Below are 25829 nucleotides of genomic sequence, written 5' to 3'. Positions count from 1 at the left end.
AAATACGTTTAGGGATAAGGGGTAAGGGAAGATCTAGGGCAAAATATCTAAAATCATATTTTATTATTACCTCGTAAAAACCCCAGGAAAGTGTTTTCTCGTCTCCCAAACATCATTAAAATAAGAGCTGGTTGCAAAAGGGGTTGAAGTGGCCCTTTAAATCGATGCTGTTAAGCCCCGCCCCTCCACTTAGCATCATCGTTCTCCAGCTTTCAACGACAACAAGCTTTTCCGTTTGAGTCTTTGGTTTGATTTGGATCCTCTTTGGTGTGATTTCATCTTGTGTCCTCCCCCCCCCTCACCACTAGGGGGAGGTAGTGGCGCAGCGCAGCGCCTCCCCCCCTCACCACTAGGGGAGGTAGTGGCGCAGCGCCTCCCCCCTTCACCACTAGGGGGAGGTAGTGGCGCGGCGAAGCGCGTCCTCCAGTCTCTGGCGGTAGTTAGCGTAGCGACGCGCGATAGCGTCCAGCTGCTCGCGCTCCTCCCTCTCCAGGATTCGCAGGAAGTTGCCGAGCTCCGGCACCGAGAAGGCCTCCCACTGGTGGCGAGAGGAGAGAATGCACCCGTCATTAACTAACAGCCTATATCACAACGCCCCCTGGTGGCGAGAGGAGAGAATGCACCCGTCATTAACTAACAGTCTATATCACAACGCCCCCTGGTGGCGAGAGGAGAGAATGCACCCGTCATTAACTAACAGCCTATATCACAACGCCCCCTGGTGGCGAGAGGACAGAATGCACCCGTCATTAACTAACAGCCTATATCACAACGCCCCCTGGTGGCGAGAGGACAGAATGCACCCGGGTACTGGATAAGCCCAAAGCTTATCGATACCGGGTACTCCATAAGCTTTTTATCGAGTTTTTGGGGGTATCGGTATGTGCGTGCGTGTGTGTGTGTGTGCGTGCGTGCGTGCGTGCGCGTGTGTGCGTCCTACCATCATCTCTCCAGTGTGTTGTTCTCTCAGGACAAAGTTCAGAATGTCTGTGTTTGGACCGGCCAGCAGACGAAGGGTTAAAGGCTGCTCCCCTTCTGACAACCTGCACATGTACACTACACACACACACAGACACAGACACAGACACAGACACAGACACAGACACACACACACACACACACACACACACACACACAGACACACACACACACACACAGACACACACACACACACAGAGACACACACACAGACACACACACACACACACACACACACACACAGACACACGCACACACACACGCACACACACACACACACACACACACACACACACACACACACACACACACACACACACACACACACACACACACACACACACACACACAGACACACACACACACACACACACACACACACACAGAGAGACACACACACACACACACACACACACAGACACACGCACGTACATACCGAGATTTCATTTTATTTTATTTGTCTTTTATTTGAACAGCAGCCAAACCAGCAGCTGAGCATAATGTAATAAAGTATGTATTTTTTAATTAAGTATTCATCTTTAATGTCTTTTGTGTTAGTTAGAACATGTCTAAAATTAACTAAAATATATTTTAAGGTGAAAGTTAATCCGATGAATGCTTTAAATAATGGATCAAATAATGGTTAGTATCAGTAAAAGGATGTGAAAGGTTCAGAATGTGAGGAGACACGTGGCCACTAGAGGCCGCCAGTGAGTCAACATTTCAGAAGGGTGAAATCAGCCCCCAGCGGCTTCTGACAGAAATATGAGGGAAGACTCATGCTCTCACCACGCACACACACGGCCACATGCACGCACGCACACACGCACACATGCATGCACACACGCAGCTTTATATTGGGTTTACAGAGTCCATGTTTAGTCTCTTCTCATGGTGAGAGCTGACGATACACTTTTATATCTCTGTGTGTGTGTGTGTGTGTGTGTGTGTGTGTGTGTGTGTGTGTGATAATAGTGATACCAGGCGATTGTGACTAGCACTAGCTAGTGTCAGTGAGATGGAAGAGCTTCCTTCCCCTGATCACGGGCCAATTGTGTTCGCCTCTCAAGACGCTCCACAAAGCCAGATGCAACACGGTGGATTTGAACCCACAACCTCTGTGGTGGTGGTGGGCAGGGACTTTGCTGTGCCGCCCACCGAGCGCCAAATAGAGTGATTGAAAATGGATCGGTTGGATGTGCTGAGCTGCAGACATTTGGTACAATTATGTTACTCCTGTTTTTTATATTTAAAAAAATATGTAATATTGTTTATTTTTCCAATATTGTTCAGCGAAACTGTGTGTGTGTGTACGCGCGTGTCCGTGTGTGCGCATACATGGCTAATTGTTGATAGTGAGGATAGCCCTGTGGTGTCCCCACACACACACACACACACACACACACACACACACACACACACACACACACACACACACACACACACACACACACACACACACACACACACACACACACACACACACACACACACACACACACACACACACACACACACACACACACACACACACACACACACACAGGCTGTACCTTAGCCCTTTTTTTTGGACTCGAACTTCGGCAGGAATTCCCGAGCGAAGATCCGGACCATTTGTTTCCAATTAATTTAAAAAATAACCTTTGAGATATCCGTCTCGATCAGAGCGGAGCGCGTCTCCCCTGCTCTTTATCAATCTCTCTCGTCTCTCCCATGCAACACACACACACACTGACACACACACAAACACCGTCAAGTGGCTCCGCGAGCTGATCTGCAAGCTCACGTGAGCTTGCTGGCAGGCAGCTAAAACAGCGTATATTGCTCGTTATTTGTTCCACCTGTGTATTCTGGGAGGCGCATTGAAGTGAAGTGGGCACAGGGCAAAAGCAGATCCTCCGTGACCGTTTGGCTTAACAATGATCAGAGTTCCCTACTTTTTGTGATGCTAATATATCATGGCCCCTGTCAGCGATCATGCTGGTGTGTGTGTGTGTGTGTGTGTGTGTGTGTGTGAGAGAGAGAGAGACGCGTCAGACATTCCATTCAATTCACCTCAGCTGCAGGCCAATCACCAAATTACAAGCACGGGAGATGGGACAGCAGAACTAGGAGATATTTCTTTAAAAAAATCATAACTTCTGACAGGAATGCACTAGAAACTTACTTTTTTTTTTACATGCTCATATCGCATTCTCGCCGAGATATATTTTCGAGTTAATAAAAAAAAGGGAAAAAATAATAATATTTTTTATTTAATAAAAAAATAAAAATAAATAAAACGAATGGTTCAAGCCCATTAATTAAGATTCGAGTGCCAACCCTAACGAGCGAACATTCGAACCTTGAATGTTTGGGGACAGCCCACACACACACACACACACACACACACACACACACACACACACACACACACACACACACACACACACACACACACACACACACACACACACACACACACACACACACACACACACACACACACACACACACACACACACACACACACACACACACACACACACACACTTCCAAGGCATCTGGTATCAAGGCTGGCATGCATGGCATGGGATACTCTCTCTCTCTCTCACACACACACACTCGGTCTTACCTTGCTCCTCTCTGGTACAGCGTTTGTACAGAGCGTATTTGGCAGGGCTGTCTGCTACTGTGAACTTGTTCAGCAACGCAACGATCACCTAGACACACACACACACACACATACACAGTGTATTAGGGAAGGGAGAAGAGTCTGGGACGTGTGGAGCGTTGTCCAGGGTGTTTTAGAGAAGGGAGAAGAGTCTGGGACGTGTGGAGCGTTGTCCAGGGTGTTTTAGAGAAGGGAGAAGAGTCTGGGACGTGTGGAGCGTTGTCCAGGGTGTTTTAGAGAAGGGAGAAGAGTTGTCCAGGGTGTTTTAGAGAAGGGAGAAGAGTCTGGGACGTGTGGAGCGTTGTCCAGGGTGTTGTAGAGAAGGGAGAAGAGTCTGGGACGTGTGGAGTGTTGTCCAGGGTGTTTTAGAGAAGGGAGAAGAGTCTGGGATGCGTGGAGTGTTGTCCAGGGTGTTTTAGAGAAGGGAGAAGAGTCTGGGACGTGTGGAGCGTTGTCCAGGGTGTTTTAGAGAAGGGAGAAGAGTCTGGGACGTGTGGAGCGTTGTCCAGGGTGTTTTAGAGAAGGGAGAAGAGTCTGGGACGCGTGGAGCGTTGTCCAGGGTGTTTTAGAGAAGGGAGAAGAGTCTGGGACGTGTGGAGCGTTGTCCAGGGTGTTTTAGAGAAGGGAGAAGAGTCTGGGACGTGTGGAGCGTTGTCCAGGGTGTTTTAGAGAAGGGAGAAGAGTCTGGGACGCGTGGAGCGTTGTCCAGGGTGTTTTAGAGAAGGGAGAAGAGTCTGGGACGTGTGGAGCGTTGTCCAGGGTGTTTTAGAGAAGGGAGAAGAGTCTGGGACGTGTGGAGCGTTGTCCAGGGTGTTTTAGAGAAGGGAGAAGAGTCTGGGACGTGTGGAGCGTTGTCCAGGGTGTTGTAGAGAAGGGAGAAGAGTCTGGGACGTGTGGAGCTTTGTCCAGGGTGTTTTAGAGAAGGGAGAATAGTCTGGGACGCGTGGAGCGTTGTCCAGGGTGTTTTAGAGAAGGGAGAAGAGTCTGGGACGTGTGGAGCGTTGTCCAGGGTGTTTTAGAGAAGGTTAGGTGTGTGCGTGCTTGCGTGCGTGCGTTACTGCGTACCTGTCTCACGGTGTTCGTGGAGCTGACATGCAGTGTGTTGGCGGCTCCTCTCGGCAGGTAGAAGGCCTCATCGCCCGCTGCCGCTAGGCCTCGGACCCCGGCCCCGGTTCGAGTCCCGCGCACCGTCACCGGTCTCCGCAGCTCCATCTGCACCTTGATGAAGCCTGTGTACACACCGCTGGGGCTCTGCAACGCACGCACACACACCACGCACACACACACACACATACCACGTACACGCACGCACGCACGCATACACAATGTTTGAGGTTTATTTCTGAACAATTTCCAAATCAATTTGATAAAACTTAGTGGGTACAATTTAAAAAAAAATTATGGTTCGAAATATATATATATATATATATATAGATATTATATATATATTTCGATAAGCAGTCAAAACTAAAACTAGTGCCTCAGTACTTTGGCTGAAACAGCAACAATTTAAGCAGCAGGAACTCTCACGGATTTTTGTGTCAAGAGAGAAGATATGTGACAATGGCAGGAAACACAGACTGATACGACCGCTCTCCTTTTCCTGCTGACACACTGTATGTGTGTTCTGTGTGCTGCGAGGCATTGTGAGCTTGTAGATCTGCTGTGTGTTGAGCTTGTAGATCTGCTGTGTGTTGAGCTTGTAGATCTGCTGTGTGTTGAGCTTGTAGATCTGCTGTGTGTTGAGCTTGTAGATCTGCTGTGTTGCTGGCATTCAAAGCAACCAAAGGTACGGCTCCCCCATATCTGATCGAACCCTACTAACCCTCCCGCGCACTCAGATCAGCCAACGCAGGGAAGCTGGAAGTACCTTCACTAAAACCGCCGGGACAACGCTCCACACGTCCCAGACTCTTCTCCCTTCTGGCTCCAAAACTATGGAATGAACTACAGACTCACTCCCAATCTAAACTATGGAATGAACTACAGACTCACTGTCACAGTCTGAGTGGGAGTGTGGGTGTGTCTGAACCACCTGCATTCTATCCCCTGCAATCATGCCCACAGTATTTAAGTCTCAGTCTCTCTGCAATCCTTGCCAGATTGTCTTGTGACTTTCCAAGCACCCAAGCCCTATATTCAAGCCTTGTCTTTGCCTTACTCTGTTTTGCTTTTTCTAGACCACGATTTTTTGCCAAGCCCTTGCCGGTACTCCTACCCTCGCTGACTGCCTTTGGATTTTGCATTTCTACTGTTTTGATTTTTTGCCTGCCCCTTGCCTGTTTTTGAAGTTTGGATTAAAACCTGTTTTTCCGTGACTTTTGTGTCTGCATCCTGAGTCCTTTCCACGTGTGCCTGACATTACAATCTGGCCATTATGGACTCAGCAGACATGAATGCCATGGAGGCAGCAGTGCGTGAACATGGAGCCTTGCTCCATGACCAGCAGGAGGGTATACAGCAAGTGGGCCACAACCTGAATACTTTGGCTGATTCTGTCCGTGCCCTCTCCGCTCAAATGCAACAGCTGTGTCTGCAGGTTTCCTCGCCCGCTGATGAGTCTGCCTCCGCCCCGTCTAATCAGCCTGATGCTCCTCAACCTACAGCCAGAGAACCCAGACTGCCCCCACCTCAACCCTACAACGGTGAGCCTGGAAACTGTCGTTCCTTTTTGTCCCAGTGTTCATTGATTTTAGAGCTACAGGCCTCAACCTTCCCTACACATCGTTCACGTGTGGCCTACATAATAACTTTACTCATTGGCAAGGCTCGGGAGTGGGGAACAGCCCTATGGGATTCTGATGACCCTATTTGTGCTAATTACAATGACTTTACCAAAGAAATGAAGGAGGTTTTTGACCGTGCTGTTTCGGGCAGGGATGCTGCCAGGCAGTTGCTGCAACTTAAGCAAGGCAGCAGATCAGTCTTTGATTATGCCATTGATTTCCGTACTCTGGCCGCCTCGTGTGGGTGGGGAGACACCGCTTTGTATGATGCCTTCTTGAGTGGTCTGTCTGATGCTGTGAAGGATGAACTGGTGTCACAGGAGCTGCCAACTGAGTTCAAGGAGTTGGTGAAGCTGTCCGGCAGGGTCGACGCTCGACTCAGGGAGCGCCGCTCTGAGAGGAGTTTGTTCCGACCTCGCCCACGGCCCACCACTGCTGCTTCTCTGTCGTCGCCTCACCAGGAGGCAGCCCCCCCTCCAGAGCCCATGCAGGTCGACCGTGCCAAGCTGTCCCCAGAGGAGCGCATGCGCCGCCGCCAGGAGAACGCCTGTTTCTACTGTGGCCAGGTAGGCCATCTCTGCCTCCAGTGTCCGCTAAAAGCCGACGCCCATCATTAGAAGCAGGGCTTCTGGTGGGCACTGCTCAAGGTAATTCCCCTGCCAAACGTTCTTATTTACCCATTATGCTGTTACTGTCTGATGGTGCTCACCCCCTCACAGCTCTCATAGACTCTGGGGCAGATGAGAGTTTCATCTGTGCTGACACAGCCCGTCAGTTGAAGATTCCTATGCTTCCCCTAGAGCAGCCTTTGTTGACTAGTGCCATTAATGGACGGAGTCTCACGCGCATTACCCATGTCACAGAGCCTGTTGGGGTGCGGATTTCTGGAAATCATTCTGAACGCTTATCTTTTCATGTAATGGATAACCCTCATGTCCCCATTGTCCTAGGCTTTCCCTGGCTGTCAGTCCACAACCCCCATGTTAATTGGGCTGATAACACTATTATGAGTTGGAGCCAGTTTTGCCACTCTCACTGCCTAACCTCTGCTGCCATCTCTCTCTCCCTGGAGCCAGACAGAACTGAGGAGTTCCCAGATTTGTCCTCTCTCCCTCCTGAGTACCTGGACTTAAAGACAGTTTTTAGTAAGTCCCGTGCTGTTTCCCTTCCACCTCACAGGCCATATGACTGTCGTATTAACCTCCTGGAAGGAGCCATGCCCCCCAAGGGGCGCCTTTATTCCCTCTCACCTGCAGAAACTGAGGCGATGAACAAATACATCTCAGAGTCCCTGGCCGCAGGCATAATCCGCCCATCGTCCTCCCCTGCTGGTGCTGGCTTCTTTTTTGTTGGCAAGAAGGACGGTTCCCTAAGACCATGCATCGATTACAGAGGTCTAAATGATGTCACTGTCAAGAATCGATACCCATTGCCACTCATGTCTACTGCCTTTGAACTATTACAGGGTGCACATGTCTTTACTAAACTTGACCTACGTAATGCCTATCACCTTGTGAGGATAAGAGAGGGAGATGAATGGAAAACTGCCTTTAACACATCCACAGGGCATTACGAATATCTTGTGTTACCCTTTGGTTTGACTAATGCTCCTGCTTTTTTCCAGGCCCTTGTCAATGATGTGCTGAGAGACATGGTGAACCGCTTTGTTTTTGTGTACCTAGATGACATTTTGATTTTTTCTCCCTCTCTCAAAGAGCACAGACACCATGTCAGGCAGGTTCTCCAACGCCTCCTGGAGAACCGTCTCTTTGTAAAGGCAGAGAAGTGCGAGTTTCACCAGAGCACAGTGCCATTTTTGGGGTTCATTGTGAGTGCCAGCCAACTTCATGTAGATCCTGCCAAGGTAAAAGCTGTCACTGATTGGCCCAGACCAGCCACAAGGCGTGATCTCCAAGGTTTTTTAGGTTTTGCCAATTTTTATCGCAAGTTTGTACGCAACTACAGTACCGTTGCTGCCCCACTCACAGCTTTGACCTCGTCCAAAGTACCTTTCCGCTGGAATCCTCTGGCTGAGGATGCTTTCTCTAAGCTCAAGCATTGTTTTACCACTGCACCTGTCCTAACTGTCCCCTCTAGGCAGTTTGTTGTGGAGGTTGACGCCTCAGAGACCGGAGTGGGTGGTGTGCTGTCCCAGAGATCCACCAAGGACAACAAACTGCACCCCTGTGCCTACTTCTCTCATCGTCTGTCTCCCCCTGAGCGCAACTACACCATAGGAGATCGTGAACTGCTGGCAGTGATGCTGGCTCTTGTAGAGTGGCGCCACTGCCTTGAGGGAGCGGCCTTGCCCTTCATCGTTTGGACTGATCACAAAAACCTTGAGTATATCAAGTCAGCTAAACGCCTTAATTCCCGCCAAGCTCGATGGTCTCTGTTTTTTTCACGTTTCAATTTCACCCTGTCATATCGCCCAGGTTCAAAGAATACTAAGCCTATTGTAAGTCGCTCTGGATTAAGAGCGTCTGCTAAATGCCTAAATTGTAAAATTGTAAATTGTAAGCCGGATGCCCTGTCCAGGATCTATTCTCCAGAGAAGGAGCCTTTGGTCCCTGACCCTATTCTGCCTCCTGAGCTGATTGTTGGGGCTGCAATCTTTGATGTTGAGTCTCAGGTTCTGAGGGCCCAGAGTCAGGAACCCGGCCCGGGTAATGGTCCTCCTAACTGCCTTTTTGTCCCCACATCTGTTCGTCCAAAAGTGTTGACCTGGGGACATGGCTCCAGGTTGGTGGGTCACCCGGGGGTGGCACGAACTATGGCCTTCATTAAGCGGCGCTTCTGGTGGCCATCCATGAGGGAGGATGTGAAGCAGTTTGTAGCAGCCTGTGACACTTGTGCCCGGAACAAGCACAGCAACCGACCCCCGGCTGGCCTTCTAAGACCCCTTCCTGTTCCCCGCCGACCCTGGTCCCACATAGCCCTTGATTTTGTTACTGGTCTGCCTGTTTCCGAAGGTAACAATTGCATACTTACCGTTGTTGATAGGTTCTCCAAAGCAGTTCATTTTATTCCCCTGACTAAGTTGCCCACAGCCAAGGAGACAGCAGAACTGCTAATCACTCATGTTTTTAAGCTTCATGGTTTACCCCAGGATATAGTTTCCGACAGGGGACCCCAGTTCTCTGCTCAATTCTGGAGGGCGTTTTGCAAACTCATTGGCGCTTCTGCCAGCCTGTCTTCTGGTTTTCATCCCCAGACCAATGGCCAGACAGAGAGAGCCAACCAGGACCTGGAGGTGGCACTCCGGTGCATGACCTCCTCCAACGCCGCATCCTGGAGTAGGATGCTTCCCTGGGTCGAATATGCACATAACTCGCTTCCCACTACAGGTACTGGTCTGTCCCCATTCCAGTGTTGCCTAGGCTACCAGCCTCCACTGTTTCCTGCACAGGAGGAGGAAGTGGCGGTCCCCTCAGCCCAGGCCTTTGTTCAGCGGTGTCGGCGAACCTGGAAGCAGGCTCGAGCCCGTCTGTTGCAGTCGGTGGCCTACTTCAAGAAGCAGGCTGACAGACGCCGCTCTGCAGCACCCCGCTACCGTGTAGGACAGAAGGTCTATCTTTCCCCCAGGAATCTGCCTCTGAGGGTCCTGTCTCGTAAGCTGGCTCCAAGGTTTGTTGGGCCTTTTCCCATTACAAAACTCATCAATCCCTCTACTGTAAGACTTTCACTGCCTCGGCCCATGCGACGTGTTCACCCGGCCTTTCATGTTTCCCAAGTCAAGCCTGTTGCTCTCAGCTCTCTCTCCCCCCCATCCAAGCCCCCTCCGCCTCCCAGGGTCGTCGACGGTGGAGAGGCGTTTACAGTCAGGAGGTTATTGAAGGTTCGCCCTAGGGGCAGGGGTCTCCAGTACCTTGCTGACTGGGAGGGCTTTGGACCAGAGGAGAGGTGTTGGATCCCGTCCAGGTTTGTCCTGGATCATTCCCTCATCGATGACTTTCACCGTGACAACCCCGATGCCGTGGATGGGGCGCCAGGTGGCGCCCGTAGGAGGAGGGGTACTGTCACAGTCTGAGTGGGAGTGTGGGTGTGTCTGAACCACCTGCATTCTATCCCCTGCAATCATGCCCACAGTATTTAAGTCTCAGTCTCTCTGCAATCCTTGCCAGATTGTCTTGTGACTTTCCAAGCACCCAAGCCCTATATTCAAGCCTTGTCTTTGCCTTACTCTGTTTTGCTTTTTCTAGACCACGATTTTTTGCCAAGCCCTTGCCGGTACTCCTACCCTCGCTGACTGCCTTTGGATTTTGCATTTCTACTGTTTTGATTTTTTGCCTGCCCCTTGCCTGTTTTTGAAGTTTGGATTAAAACCTGTTTTTCCGTGACTTTTGTGTCTGCATCCTGAGTCCTTTCCACGTGTGCCTGACACTCACTCCCAATCTAAACTATGGAATGAACTACAGACTCACTCCCAATCTAAACTATGGAATGAACTACAGACTCACTCCCAATCTAAACTATGGAATGAACTTCCCACTGCAGTCGGAACTACAGACTCACTCCCAATCTAAACTATGGAATGAACTTCCCATTGCAGTCAGAACTACAGACTCACTCCCAATCTAAACTATGGAATTAACTTCCCATTACAGTCAGAACTACAGACTCACTCCCAATCTAAACTATGGAATGAACTTCCCATTACAGTCAGAACTACAGACTCACTCCCAATCTAAACTATGGAATGAACTTCCCATTGCAGTCAGAACTACAGACTCACTCCCAATCTAAACTATGGAATGGACTTCCCATTACAGTCAGAACTACAGACTCACTCCCAATCTAAACTATGGAATGAACTTCCCATTGCAGTCAGAACTACAGACTCACTCCCAATCTAAACTATGGAATGAACTTCCCATTGCAGTCAGAACTACAGACTCACTCCCAATCTAAACTATGGAATGAACTTCCCATTGCAGTCAGAACTACAGACTCACTCCCAATCTAAACTATGGAATGAACTTCCCATTGCAGTCAGAACTACAGACTCACTCCCAATCTAAACTATGGAATGAACTTCCCATTGCAGTCAGAACTACAGACTCACTCCCAATCTAAACTATGGAATGAACTTCCCATTGCAGTCAGAACTACAGACTCACTCCCAATCTAAACTATGGAATGAACTTCCCATTGCAGTCAGAACTACAGACTCACTCCCAATCTAAACTATGGAATAAACTTCCCATTGCAGTCAGAACTACAGACTCACTCCCAATCGTCCACCGTAGTCTGAAAACCCACCTCTTCATCCCGTAGCCCCTCCCCTAGCCTCGATGACCTTACAGGTGTATGCAAAGGCTCAACTTATCAAACTTAGATATCATTTTATGTAGACATAGCACTCTGTAGTACAGGGGTATTCGCGGGCCAAATGCAGGGCATTAAATGTTGTCAATAGAAATCTTAAAATAAATCCTGGAACTCACAGACAGTGTGTGTGTGTGTGTGTGTGTGTGTGTGTGTGTGTGTGTGTGTGTGTGTGTGTGTGTGTGTGTGTGTGTGTGTGTGTGCGCGTGCGTACCAGGGTCATCTTCAGGTGGTCTCGGGTCAGAGTGTTGTAGAGGTGTGTGTGTGTGTGTGTGTGTGTGTGTGTGTGTGCGCGTGCGTACCAGGGTCATCTTCAGGTGGTCTCGGGTCAGAGTGTTGTAGAGGTCGACCTTCTGTCTGACCTCCTCTCTGCCCAGCTGGGTGCGAAGCTCTCTCTCCTTCTCCACATCCTGGTAGAGAGACATAGAGGGAGAGAGAGAGAGAGAGGGTTAAATCTTTTTTTTAAATTCCTTACTGGCCATATATGGAGCGTGTCTTCAGTGTACAGGGTTTGATGAGGTCAGATCAACATTATGGAATGTCAGAACAGGTCAGCTCCATATATGGAGATCTAAGGGTGGCAGCGGGGGCAGTGTCTTGAGTGTACAGGGTTTGATGAGGGCCCAGGTAGGGCCGGGCCTGTTGAGAACTCTAGTTTTCGCCAGCTGCACTAATAACTTTGGGGCGTCTAGAGTTTAAATGGACAGGTATCAGTAAACAGGCCCGTCTAGAGTTTAAATGGACAGGTATCAGTCAACAGGCCCGTCTAGAGTTTAAATGGACAGGTATCAGTCAACAGGCCCGTCTAGAGTTTAAATGGACAGGTATCAGTCAACAGGCCCGTCTAGAGTTTAAATGGACAGGTATCAGTCAACAGGCCCGTCTAGAGTTTAAATGGACAGGTATCGGTCAACAGGCCCGTCTAGAGTTTAAATGGACAGGTATCAGTCAACAGGCCCCCGTCTAGAGTTTAAATGGACAGGTATCAGTCAACAGGCCCGTCTAGAGTTTAAATGGACAGGTATCAGTCAACAGGCCCGTCTAGAGTTTAAATGGGCAGGTATCAGTCAACAGGCCCGTCTAGAGTTTAAATGGACAGGTATCAGTCAAAAGGGAGACATCAAAGAGGAAGGATGGATGGGGAAGGATCAACATATGGAATGTCAGAACAGGTCAGCTCCATATATGGAGATCTGAGGGTTTGAGGTCAGATGTAGAGTTGAGAAATGAAAGTTACCGTGTGGGGGTCCCTCTACTGTACTGTACTGTACTGTACTGTACTGATACATCTGGAATCATCATATATACAGTTAATATGTGTGTGTTAGGCTGCACAGTGACACTAGGTTTTGAAAACCAACCAAATGCTATTTTCGTGCTCAGACCCAGCCAGCCAGTCAGCCATGCACACACAAAGCTACTTAATGAAGTGGTTCATTAAGTAGTGGAATATCCCTTTAACTCCCTACTTGGTCATAGTGTCACATAAAACTCATCATTATAATCAAAAGTAGCAGATCTACAAGCTAAGAACGTGTGTGTGTGCGTGTGTGTGTGCGTGTGTGTGTGGTAATTCCCCAGTGCACTGTGTTCTTACATGGGCATAACACTGCTCTGAAATACACACACACCACATGCGCGCGCACACACGCAGACACACACACAGGCTATTTCTCGTAGGCCCACACGGCCTTATATGGAGAACACTCACGGCACACAGGAGAGACTAGGTGCCAGGGCACACACACACACGCGCACGCACACACACGCGCACACACAATTACAACACCCTAAAGTGTTGAAATTCACTTTCTACTCTGCCAAGTATCTCAGAGATGGTGCTAGAATGCCAAGGTCTGTGTGTGTGTGTGTGTGTGTGTGTGTATGTGTGTCTGTGTGTGCGTGTGTGTGTGTGTCTGTGTGTGTGTGTGTGTGTGCGTGTGTGTGCTTGTGTGTGTAACCTTGCAGTTTTCCTAAATAGCCACAGTTCAAAATGTAACATTTTTTTTAAATATTTTTTGCCAAACAATATGGAGACGAACCGTGTGAGCTGAGCTGACCCAGAGCCGTACAGTACAGTACAGTACAGTACAGTACAGTACAGTACAGCAGGGGTTCTCAACCCGTGGGTCGCGACGGGGGGGGTCGCCAAATTATTTTAGGGGGTCCCCAAATTATTTTCAAAAAAAATAAAAAATAAAAATATTTTCACGATTTTTCTAAAATAGCAGATCTACAAGCTCGTAGCGCGCCACTCAGTGGCGCGCTACGAGCTTGTATATCTGCTATTTTTCAATAGCTAAATTATAACATAATGCTTAAAACACCAAAAGGGGTTCCCGCCCAAAATGGGTTAAGGTTATTGTAGCAGTCAATTTATATTGGGGGTCGGGAGGGGGCGGGGCGGGGGTCCCGAGACATTGCCAAAGCATTTCCGGGGGTCCCCGGCCAAAAACGTTGAGAACCCCTGCAGTACAGTACAGTACAGTACAGCACAGCACAGCACAGTACAGTAGTACAGTACAGTCAGGTAGATCATGTACTCACACGACCCCATAGACTCCAATTCCTGCTTCATACATTAGGAACCGTGTGAGCTGAGCTGACCCAGAGCCGTACAGTACAGTACAGTACAGTACAGTACAGTACAGTACAGTACAGTACAGTACAGTACAATCAGGTACAATCAGGTAGATCACGACCCCATAGACTCCAATTCCTGCTTCATACATTAGGAAGCGATTTAAAACTAAGCCATGACGACTGAAACTAGTCCAGGAGATTAAAATGTTTATGGTTTCATTGCAAACTAGACCGCGATGGTTTTGCGGTTTTTGATAACCTCATGCCTAGTGATGCTAAATGGATTAAAATGCATTTTCGGCCTATTCGGTTTCGGCCCAAATAGGCAGAAAATATATCACCGAATAGTGTATGCAATTAATGCATTCAAAAGAGCTGAATAAATGTTTTATGGACCCATAATAGTGATAATTATTTAAGTTAAGTTTTGCCATAAATCAGGTAGCTTTAAGGTACGGCCATGACAGCAATGGTAGGAAAAAGAATATATAATATTAATCATATTCGGTGTTCGGTTTTCGGACAAGAATTTCCCTTTCGGTGCATCCCTAAGTTATGCCCATACCTAAACCAATAAACAAGCAGTTACCAAGTTATTGTTATGAGTTTTACACTATGCCTATTTGCTCAGACACTATGACGTAAATAATATCTCCATTCGTTGACAACGGGAATTTAATGTTTGTGTAGGACAAAGTTTGTAGACAAAAAAAGAAAACAGTCACCAAACTAGGGGAAACGCCCCTCAAAAACCAGTCACCAAACTAGGGGATACGCCCCTCAAAAACCAGTCACCAAACTAGGGGATACGCCCCTCAAAAACCAGTCACCAAACTAGGGGATACGCCCCTCAAAAACCAGTCACCAAACTAGGGGATACGCCCCTCAAAAACCAGTCACCAAACTAGGGGATACGCCCCTCAAAAACCAGTCACCAAACTAGGGGATACGCCCCTCAAAAACCAGTCACCAAACTAGGGGATACGCCCCTCAAAAACCAGTCACCAAACTAGGAGATACGCCCCTCAAAAACCAGTCACCAAACTAGGGGATACGCCCCTCAAAAACCAGTCACCAAACTAGGGGAAACGCCCCTCAAAAACCAGTCGCCAAACTATAGGGGATACGCCCCTCAAAAACCAGTCACCAAACTATAGGGGATACGCCCCTCAAAAACCAGTCACCAAACTATAGGGGATACGCCCCTCAAAAACCAGTCACCAAACTAGGGGATACGCCCCTCAAAAACCAGTCACCAAACTAGGGGATACGCCCCTCAAAAACCAGTCACCAAACTAGGGGAAACGCCCCTCAAAAACCAGTCACCAAACTAGGGGATACGCCCCTCAAAAACCAGTCACCAAACTAGGGGATACGCCCCTCAAAAACCAGTCGCCAAACTATAGGGGATACGCCCCTCAAAAACCAGTCACCAAACTAGGGGAAACGCCCCTCAAAAACCAGTCACCAAACTAGGGGATACGCCCCTCAAAAAAGTCACCAAAAGACAAGTCTTTACAAGTTCCAGCAACCAATAACAGCCCTAGGAGGACGCAACGCGTGACCATGTAAACAAACAGAAGCCATGATGTCATGTCCCTATTTAGAGAGAGAGAGAGAGAGAGACAGAGAGAGATAGAGAGAGAGAGAGAGAGAGAGACAGAGAGAGAGAAAGAGAGAGAGAGACAGAGAGAGAGAGAGAGACAGAGAGAGAGAGAGAAAGAGAGAGAGAGACAGAGACAGAGACAGAGAGAGAGAGAGAGAGAGAGAGAGAAAGAGAGAGAGACAGAGATAGAGAGAGAGCGAGATAGAGAGAGAAAGAGAGAGAGACAGAGAGAGAGAGAGAGAGAGAGAGAGAGAGAAGAGCAGGTCTCAGCCATGAATCATGAATGTGTGTGTGTGTGTGTGTGTGTGTGTGTGTGTGTGTGTGCGAGTGTGTGTACGTGCACAGCACACCTGAGGCATTGTTATCTTTGTGAAGCACAGTCACGCACCCCCGCTTGTCTGTAAACCAATGACATCACATGTGTGTGCGCACGCGCGCGTTTGTGTGTGTAGACCAAACAAAGTGACTTTAGCCATATTATGCTCACCTTGACCTACATCTGAAACTGAACACACACACACACACACACACACACACACACACACACACACACACACACACACACACACACACACACACACACACACACACACACACACACACACACACACACACACACACACACACACACACACACACACACACACACACACACACACACCACCCCCCCCCCCCCCCCCCCCCCCCAACGGTCTGAGGTGTTCACATAAGACAGAGTAGACGATAAAATGACCAAAGGTTTATAACTTAAAAAAAGTTGGGCGGGAACCCCTTTTGGTGTTTTAAAGCATTATGTTATACTTTAGCTGTTGAAAAATAGCAGATCTACAAGCTCATAGCGCGCCACAGAGTGCAGCTTGTAGATCTGCTATTTTTGAAAATGTGTCTCAAATCTTTGAATATATATATTCTTGCAGAGGGAACGTTTTTAACTCAAATCTTTGCTTCTGGGGGGGGGGGGGGGGGGGGGGTCCCTGGAACAGCATATTTTCAGATGGGGGTCGGCGGCCAAATACAGATCATTCTGGTGGTCCTTGACATGAAAATGTTTGAGAACGACTGACATACAGAAAACTGTCAGGATTTAGAAGACATTTGTAGAAATGGGTTAAAGTGTTAAATCACTTTGTAGATTTAGGTATTATATTTTAGAGATGAAACATGGTCCAATAGATTCATGATGATTCGGAGCCTTTTCACAACGAACCGACCAATCAAAACCTCTCCCTGTCTTTCCACCCCCCCCCCTCCATGCTACTTCCTGTTTGGTTCATACAGGAAGTGGTGAACCAGCCACACCTTCCCTCCTTTTCCTCACCAGCATTCCTTTACTAATGGGCACGCACGCACGCGCGCACGCACGCACGCACGCACACACACACACACACACACACACACACACACACACACACACACACACACACACACACACACACACACACACACACACACACACACACACACACACACACACACACACACACACACACACACACACACACACACACACACACACACACACACACACACACACACACACACACACACACACACACACACACACACACAGTTTAGGGCTGGACTGTTCGTTGTGAATATAAACAGATGAAAGGCCGACTGGGAGAAGACCTTAAACACACACCCCCCCCTAGATCACATGATGCACACACACACGCACACACCTAGATCACATGATGCACGCACGCACACACCTAGATCACATGATGCACACACGCACGCACACACACACCTAGATCACGCGCGCGCACACCCCCCCGCTCTTTGTCAACAGAAGGCATGACTAATCTTGCCTACCTGCTGGTAGGGTGACGTCACCCCCCCACTAGCATACTGTACTGTTACTGTACTCTGTGTGTGTGTGTGCGTGCGTGCGTGCGCGTGCGTGCGTGCGTGCGTGCGTGCGTGCGTGCGTGCGTGCGTGGAAATTGCGCCATAAATCAATTAGTCATGGGAGTGTACAAGTCAGTCATATTACCATGTGACCTGATGAATTGAACAAGTTGGACCCTGTTGTAAACCAGCGTAATGCTCCATCATGCCTAGATTAATCTGGTGTATTGAGTTTTAACCCATTTTGGGCGGGAACCCCTTTTGGTGTTTTAAACATCATGTTATAATTTAGCCATTGAAAAATAGCAGATCTACAAGCTCATAGAAAAATCGTGAAAATGTGGCGCAAATCTGCAATATATATTTTTAACGTTTTTAACTCAAATCTTTGCTTCTGGGGGTGGGGTCCCTGGAACAACATATTTTTAGATGGGGTTCAGCGGCCTCTTACATAACATTTTTCGGTTCCTTGACATGAAATATTGAGCACCACTGATATAGAAACATGAGGTATTTCAGAAAACTGTCAGGATTTAGAAGACATTTTTTAAATTTCGACGTCAGGCCTAAATGGCTAAGAGGTTTCCTCAGTGTGGACGTCGTGCACGTTCAAACCACCTTTGGCATCACATTTATTGCACTTCCATCTGCCTTTGCGACGCATCGTATTATGTTATTGCCCCAGGCACAGTATCAAGGCAACGCAGCGAGGCTACGCGAGGCTGTCTCGCTCCGGTCTCACACTCTCTCTCTCTCTCTCTCTCACACACACACACACACACACACACACACACACACACACACACACACACACACACACACACACACACACACACACACACACACACACACACACACACACACACACACACACACACACACACACACACACACACACACACACACACACACACACACACACACACACATATATAGAAGTCACTAATGTTTCTCTGGAGAGGGAAGTCTGGAGCTCTCTGGTGGAGCTGTTGCCCCTGCGACCCGACTACGGATAAGCGGTTGAAGATGGATGTATGGATGGAGTCTAAATTAGCCGATCTACAAGCTCTGACGTATCGGTACTCGGTAACAAGTGGTATCGCTACACAGTACATCTCACTCTCCACACACACACACACAAACACACACAACATCTCATTCTTTACTCAGTGACGCTCAAATAAAACTTGTGTGTGAGAAGGAAGGAAAGACGACACTGTAGTGTCATCTTTCAGGGAGTTTCAACACACACACACACACACACACACACACACACACACACACACACACACACACACACACACACACACACACACACACACACACACACACACACACACACACACACACACACACACACACACACACACACACACACACACACACACACAAACTTGGTTTATGTATGACAGTGGCACCGTTCTCCTTGTAGGGTAATGCCTAGTACCGTGCGTTACGATATTCTATAGGCCTTATTAAATTAGGAACAGACCATATTATGATTTTTTAACTCAATTAATCATAATTAATTCTTATAGCAATAATATTATCAACAGATGGAGTCCATTACTGGAGCAACAGTTACTGTATGCAATGTGTGTCACGTCAACTCAGTGCACGCACGCACGCACGCACGCACGCACACACGCACGCACGCACGCACGCACGCACGCACGCACACACGCACGCACGCACGCACGCACGCACGCACACACGCACGCACGCACGCACGCACGCACGCACGCACGCACGCACGCTGCGTGCTCCAGCTGGTATTTATGGGAGTGGGTGGGTGTGTGTGTGTGTGGGGTGAGGTGGGGTGGGGGGGGCAGGGGATTACCCCAGACTAGAGCGCTTCACGTGAGAGAGAGCGAGAGAGAGAGAGAGAGAGAGACAGAGAGACAGAGAGAGAGAGAGAGAGAGAGAGAGACGGACGCACTGAGCAGCGAAATGACACTGAACAGTGGCACTATTCTTCACCGTGTGTGTGTGTGTGTGTGTGTGTGTGTGTGTGTGTGTGTGTGTGTGTGTGTGTGTGTGTGTGTGTGTGTGTGTGTGTGTGTGTGTGTGTGTGATTATACTGTACATAGACAATGAGACGAGTTCTCTCTCACTACTGTCAATTGTTGTCTGTCAGACAGTCAGACAGACAGGCAGACAGACACTCAATGTGGGACAAACAGACAGACAGTCAGACAGACAGTCACATGACCACGGTGACATCACAGATTAAAGGGCTAATCCGTGTGTCTGGGACTGTTGTCACATTGAGACCCTGTCTGTCTGTCTGTCTGTCTGTCTGTCTGTACCACATTGAGACCCTGTCTGTCTGTCTGTCTGTCTGTCTGTCCCACATTGAGACCCTGTCTGTCTGTCTGTCTGTCCCACATTGAGACCCGGTCTGTCTCGCACATTGACAATACAAGATAGTTGTGCTAATTTGCTTATTTCCATCGCTCAAAAATCATTTTTTTGTATATATCCTCTCTTCATAATGTAAATAGTATCCCAAGCGGCACACTTTACTACTTAATTCGATGGAAATAAGTACAAATAACACCTGGACCTCTTTGGTGGGGACGTAACAACTACAAATAACACCTAGACCTCTTTGGTGGAGACGTAACAACTACAAATAACACCTGGACCTCTTTGGTGGGGACGTAACAACTACAAATAACACCTGGACCTCTTTGGTGGAGACGTAACAACTACAAATAACACCTGGACCTCTTTGGTGGGGACGTAACAACTACAAATAACACCTGGACCTCTTTGGTGGGGACGTAACAACTACAAATAACACCTGGACCTCTTTGGTGGGGACGTAACAACTATAAATAACACCTGTACCTCTTTGGTGGAGACGTAACAACTACAAATAACACCTGGACCTCTTTGGTGGAGACGTAACAACTACAAATAACACCTGGACCTCTTTGGTGGGGACGTAACAACTACAAATAACACCTGGACCTCTTTGGTGGAGACGTAACAACTACAAATAACACCTGGACCTCTTTGGTGGGGACGTAACAACTACAAATAACACCTGGACCTCTTTGGTGGGGACGTAACAACTACAAATAACACCTGGACCTCTTTGGTGGGGACGTAACAACTATAAATAACACCTGTACCTCTTTGGTGGAGACGTAACAACTACAAATAACACCTGGACCTCTTTGGTGGGGACGTAACAACTACAAATAACACCTGGACCTCTTTGGTGGGGACGTAACAACAACAAATAACACCTTGACCTCTTTGGTGGGGACGTAACAACTACAAATAACACTTGGACCTCTTTGGTGGGGACATAACAACTACAAATAACACCTGGACCTCTTTGGTGGGGACGTTAACAACTACAAATAACACCTGTACCTCTTTGGTGGAGACGTAACAACTACAAATAACACCTGGACCTCTTTGGTGGGGACGTAACGACTACAAATAACACCTGGACCTCTTTGGTGGGGACGTAACAACTACAAATAACACCTGGACCTCTTTGGTGGGGACGTAACAACTACAAATAACACCTGGACCTCTTTGGTGGGGACGTAACAACTACAAATAACACCTGGACCTCTTTGGTGGGGACGTAACGACTACAAATAACACCTGGACCTCTTTGGTGGGGGACGTAACAACTACAGATAACACCTGGACCTCTTTGGTGGGGACGTAACGACTACAAATAAAGGTAAGAAAGCCTTTTAGTCTGAAATTCTCCTTTAATAGCATCTTAAGTAGGTCTATTAGGTTGTAACCCCCCCCCCCCCCCCCCCCCCCCGTCCCACACAACAAGCCATACGTCTGTCCCTCAAATGAACACTTTGAATCTGGTCACCCTACTTGTCACACTGTCCCCCACCAGGGGGTCCCTGCTGACCCAGTGAAGACACAATGTGTGAGAATTTCACACACACACACACACACACACACACACACACACACACACACACACACACACACACACACACACACACACACACACACACACACACACACACACACACACACACACACACACACACACACACACACACACACACACACACACACACACACACACACACACACACACACACACACACAGGAAGAATGTGGGAAACTTGTGCAGAGGAAGGAGGATACAGTAGCTTCTGTTACACTATGCTGACTGTGTGTGTGTGTGTGTGTGTGTGTGTGTGTGTGTGTGTGTGCATCTAATTGTCATTTTTGACATCTGTGCATGTATGTACTGTCAGTGTTCCTACGCAAGTATGGAAAGTATGGAATTTCAATTCATACTTTTCAAAATAATCTATGGGAAAATATTCCTGTTTTTCCAGACTATCACTGTTATTCTGTTCTCCCGTGGATGGGACTCAGGATGGGGGGGTGGGGGGGGGGGGGGGGGTTAGGGTCCCCATGCAGTTAAATGATGGAGGGTTGAAGTGAGACCAAATGGACCCGTACATCGGTATCGGGAGGGTTGAAGTGAGACCAAATGGACCCGTACATCGGTATCGACGATCATGAGATAAACAATCAGTGATCAGTCCCAAAACACCAGATGGGATCATCCCTAGTTGGAACGTCTGCATCCAGAGCAGTGGTTCTTCTTCATGTCAAGGACCCCCAAACAGAGCAGTGGTTCACTTCTTCATGTCAAGGACCCCCAAACAGAGCAGTGGTTCACTTCTTCATGTCAAGGACCCCCAAACAGAGCAGTGGTTCACTTCTTCATGTCAAGGACCCCCAAACAGAGCAGTGGTTCACTTCTTCATGTCAAGGACCCCCAAACAGAGCAGTGGTTCTTCTTCATGTCAAGGACCCCCAAACAGAGCAGTGGTTCACTTCTTCATGTCAAGGACCCCCACATTGACACCAATTAGCCCCACGGACCCCCATTTGAAGAGATATGCCAGGGACCCCCATGAGAGAAGGTATTTACGGCTCTAGCAGTGATTATCAACCCCTTTAATTTCAAGGACCCCCAGTTTGACATGCATTAGGATTTAATGGCATTTCTATCTCTGGGACCCCCAATTTATATTGTAAAATCAATGTTAATTTAACTCTGAGAGTGTACAAATGTTACCTTGGAGGGTAAATAAAGGGTGTAAATGTTACCTTGGAGGGTAAATAAAGGTGTACATGTTACCTTGGAGGGTAAATAAAGGGTGTAAATGTTACCTTGGAGGGTAAATAAAGGTGTACATGTTACCTTGGAGGGTAAATAAAGGGTGTAAATGTTACCTTGGAGGATAAATAAAGGTGTACATGTTACCTTGGAGGGTAAATAAAGGGTGTAAATGTTACCTTGGAGGGTAAATAAAGGGTGTAAATGTTACCTTGGAGGGTAAATAAAGGTGTACATGTTACCTTGGAGGGTAAATAAAGGTGTACATGTTACCTTGGAGGGTAAATAAAGGGTGTAAATGTTACCTTGGAGGGTAAATAAAGGTGTACATGTTACCTTGGAGGGTAAATAAAGGTGTACATGTTACCTTGGAGGGTAAATAAAGGGTGTAAATGTTACCTTGGAGGGTAAATAAAGGTGTACATGTTACCTTGGAGGGTAAATAAAGGTGTACATGTTACCTTGGAGGGTAAATAAAGGTGTACATGTTACCTTGGAGGGTAAATAAAGGGTGTAAATGTTACCTTGGAGGGTAAATAAAGGGTGTAAATGTTACCTTGGAGGGTAAATAAAGGTGTACATGTTACCTTGGAGGGTAAATAAAGGTGTAAATGTTACCTTGGAGGGTAAATAAAGGTGTACATGTTACCTTGGAGGGTAAATAAAGGTGTACATACCTTGGAGGGTAAATAAAGGGTGTAAATGTTACCTTGGAGGGTAAATAAAGGTGTAAATGTTACCTTGGAGGGTAAATAAAGGGTGTAAATGTTACCTTGGAGGGTAAATAAAGGGTGTAAATGTTACCTTGGAGGGTAAATAAAGGTGTAAATGTTACCTTGGAGGGTAAATAAAGGGTGTAAATGTTACCTTGGAGGGTAAATAAAGGGTGTAAATGTTACCTTGGAGGGTAAATAAAGGAGTACATACCTTGGAGGGTAAATAAAGGGTGTAAATGTTACCTTGGAGGGTAAATAAAGGGTGTAAATGTTACCTTGGAGGGTAAATAAAGGAGTACATACCTTGGAGGGTAAATAAAGGGTGTAAATGTTACCTTGGAGGGTAAATAAAGGGTGTAAATGTTACCTTGGAGGGTAAATAAAGGAGTACATACCTTGGAGGGTAAATAAAGGGTGTAAATGTTACCTTGGAGGGTAAATAAAGGTGTAAATGTTACCTTGGAGGGTAAATAAAGGGTGTAAATGTTACCTTGGAGGGTAAATAAAGGGTGTAAATGTTACCTTGGAGGGTAAATAAAGGTGTAAATGTTACCTTGGAGGGTAAATAAAGGTGTACATGTTACCTTGGAGGGTAAATAAAGGGTGTAAATGTTACCTTGGAGGGTCTCCTTGCAGGGTTCTTGTAGAAAGAGGTCCTGGCTGTAAAGAAGAACTCTTCACCACCGTCTTCTTCCAGACTGCTGTACCCACTGCTCATACTGCTGCCCCACTGGAGGTCCAATTTACACCCGGATGGGTCCACTTTACACCCCCCAGAGGGGTCCACTTTACACCCTCCAGAGGGGTCCACTTTACACCCGGAGGGGTGCACCCCCCCACAGGCATCCTGATGGTCTAATTTACACCCAGAAAGATCCATATAAAAACAACCAACACCCAAAACAAACAAACTTCTTATTATTTAGTGTCCAAAATCACCCCCCCGGCGTGACGTCATCACGACTTTCCCATTCAAAGTCCAAAACATTCCATGAAGAAAAAAAAGGAATATAAAGAAATAAAGACACCGGTTTATAAATTAAAACTCGGTTTAAGACGAAAACTAAAACTAATTATAAATACAACAACATCCTCGTAAAGTCGTTTAGATGTTTGTTTTTCTTTAGTTTGGTTGTATTTCCTCCTGTCTCTCTCTCTCTGTGTGTCACTGTCTCTCTCTCTCTGTGTGTCACTGTGTCTCTCTCTCTCTGTGTGTCTCTGTGTCTCTCTATCTCTCTCTCTCTCTCTCTGTGTCACTGTGTCTCTCTCTATCTCTCTGTGTGTCTCTGTGTCTCTCTATCTCTCTCTCTCTCTCTACTGTACTTCCCACATGGCGACGGGTTGGATTTTAATGTCGTTTAAATCAAATTAAATGTAGTTTAATTAAACTCCGGAACCCCGCCCCGCCGGCGCCGCTCGTTGAAGAAGCTCAGATAAAGTCCAGCTGGTCGAAGACGTGACTTTTTAGTCCAGTTTAAAGTTTAAAAACCACCGAAGACTTGAAGTAAGAAGAGCTGGAGCTGTCCGTCTCTCTCTCTCTCTCCGGTGTTGCCAGATTTTGGTGCAGAAACAAGCAACGGAGGTCCATGAAAAAAAAACAAGCCCAAAAAAAAGCAAATTCCCAGCCAGCACGCCAACGTGGGTCCCATGTGGTTTAGAGGTGGGACCCATATAGAAATGTCAGCGGGCACCAGATGGTTCTCACCTGCATTTCCCATTTTTAAGTGGGTGCTACTATTAAGTGGGTGCTATTATCGAAGGCCACGTCACGTGACATGACATTAGTTATACGCCTATAAACCACTTCTGCACGTGCCTCAAGGCAGGCTGAATAAAAAGGGGGGAAAATAATCACACCCGTGTGAAGTGAGTGGCGCTCATCATCATCATCGTACGTCATCATCAAGAATGGTGGTCCCTTATTGGCCAAGCGTTCCTTATTGGTCAGCCGATTTGCTCGTCTACGTGTGGCGTAAAATTTCCCTTCATGGCGTTTAATGTTTTCATGTTTAATTTACGTCATATTTGGCGGAAATTTGACCCAATTACTCCATTCATTGTCAATGGCAAATATTGACAGACGGACTGACGGGAAATGCAACTCTGTCACGCCACCATATATGGCCGCGTCAGTCCTTTTGACTGAGACAGCCGCACCCGCCACCCGGAGAAAACTAGAGTTCTAAACAGGCCCGAAAATTAAGGCCCGGCCGGCCCTACCTGGGCCCTCATCACACCCTGTACACTCAAGACA

The 25829-nt window shown here is 47.6% G+C and overlaps 1 protein-coding gene across 1 annotated transcript; it reads right to left on the bottom strand.

The window, feature by feature from the left end:
* Nucleotides 1-311: 311 nt before the first annotated feature.
* Nucleotides 312-25157, bottom strand: rassf3 (Ras association domain family member 3). Its single transcript, XM_079531180.1, has 6 exons — nucleotides 24192-25157; nucleotides 11988-12095; nucleotides 4697-4882; nucleotides 3593-3680; nucleotides 941-1056; nucleotides 312-538 (listed from the first exon to the last, which is right to left on the bottom strand). The coding sequence occupies exons 1-6, from the start codon at nucleotides 24453-24455 to the stop codon at nucleotides 389-391; spliced, it is 912 nt and encodes a 303-aa protein (XP_079387306.1). The 5' UTR covers nucleotides 24456-25157; the 3' UTR covers nucleotides 312-388.
* Nucleotides 25158-25829: the final 672 nt, after the last annotated feature.

Source organism: Electrona antarctica (genome assembly GCF_951216825.1).
Source record: "Electrona antarctica genome assembly, contig: scaffold_58, whole genome shotgun sequence".
In the NCBI taxonomy this organism is placed as follows: Eukaryota; Metazoa; Chordata; class Actinopteri; order Myctophiformes; family Myctophidae; genus Electrona; species Electrona antarctica.
The sequence above is the reverse complement of the archived record's forward strand: the minus strand, read 5'-3'. Positions and strand labels throughout refer to the sequence as shown.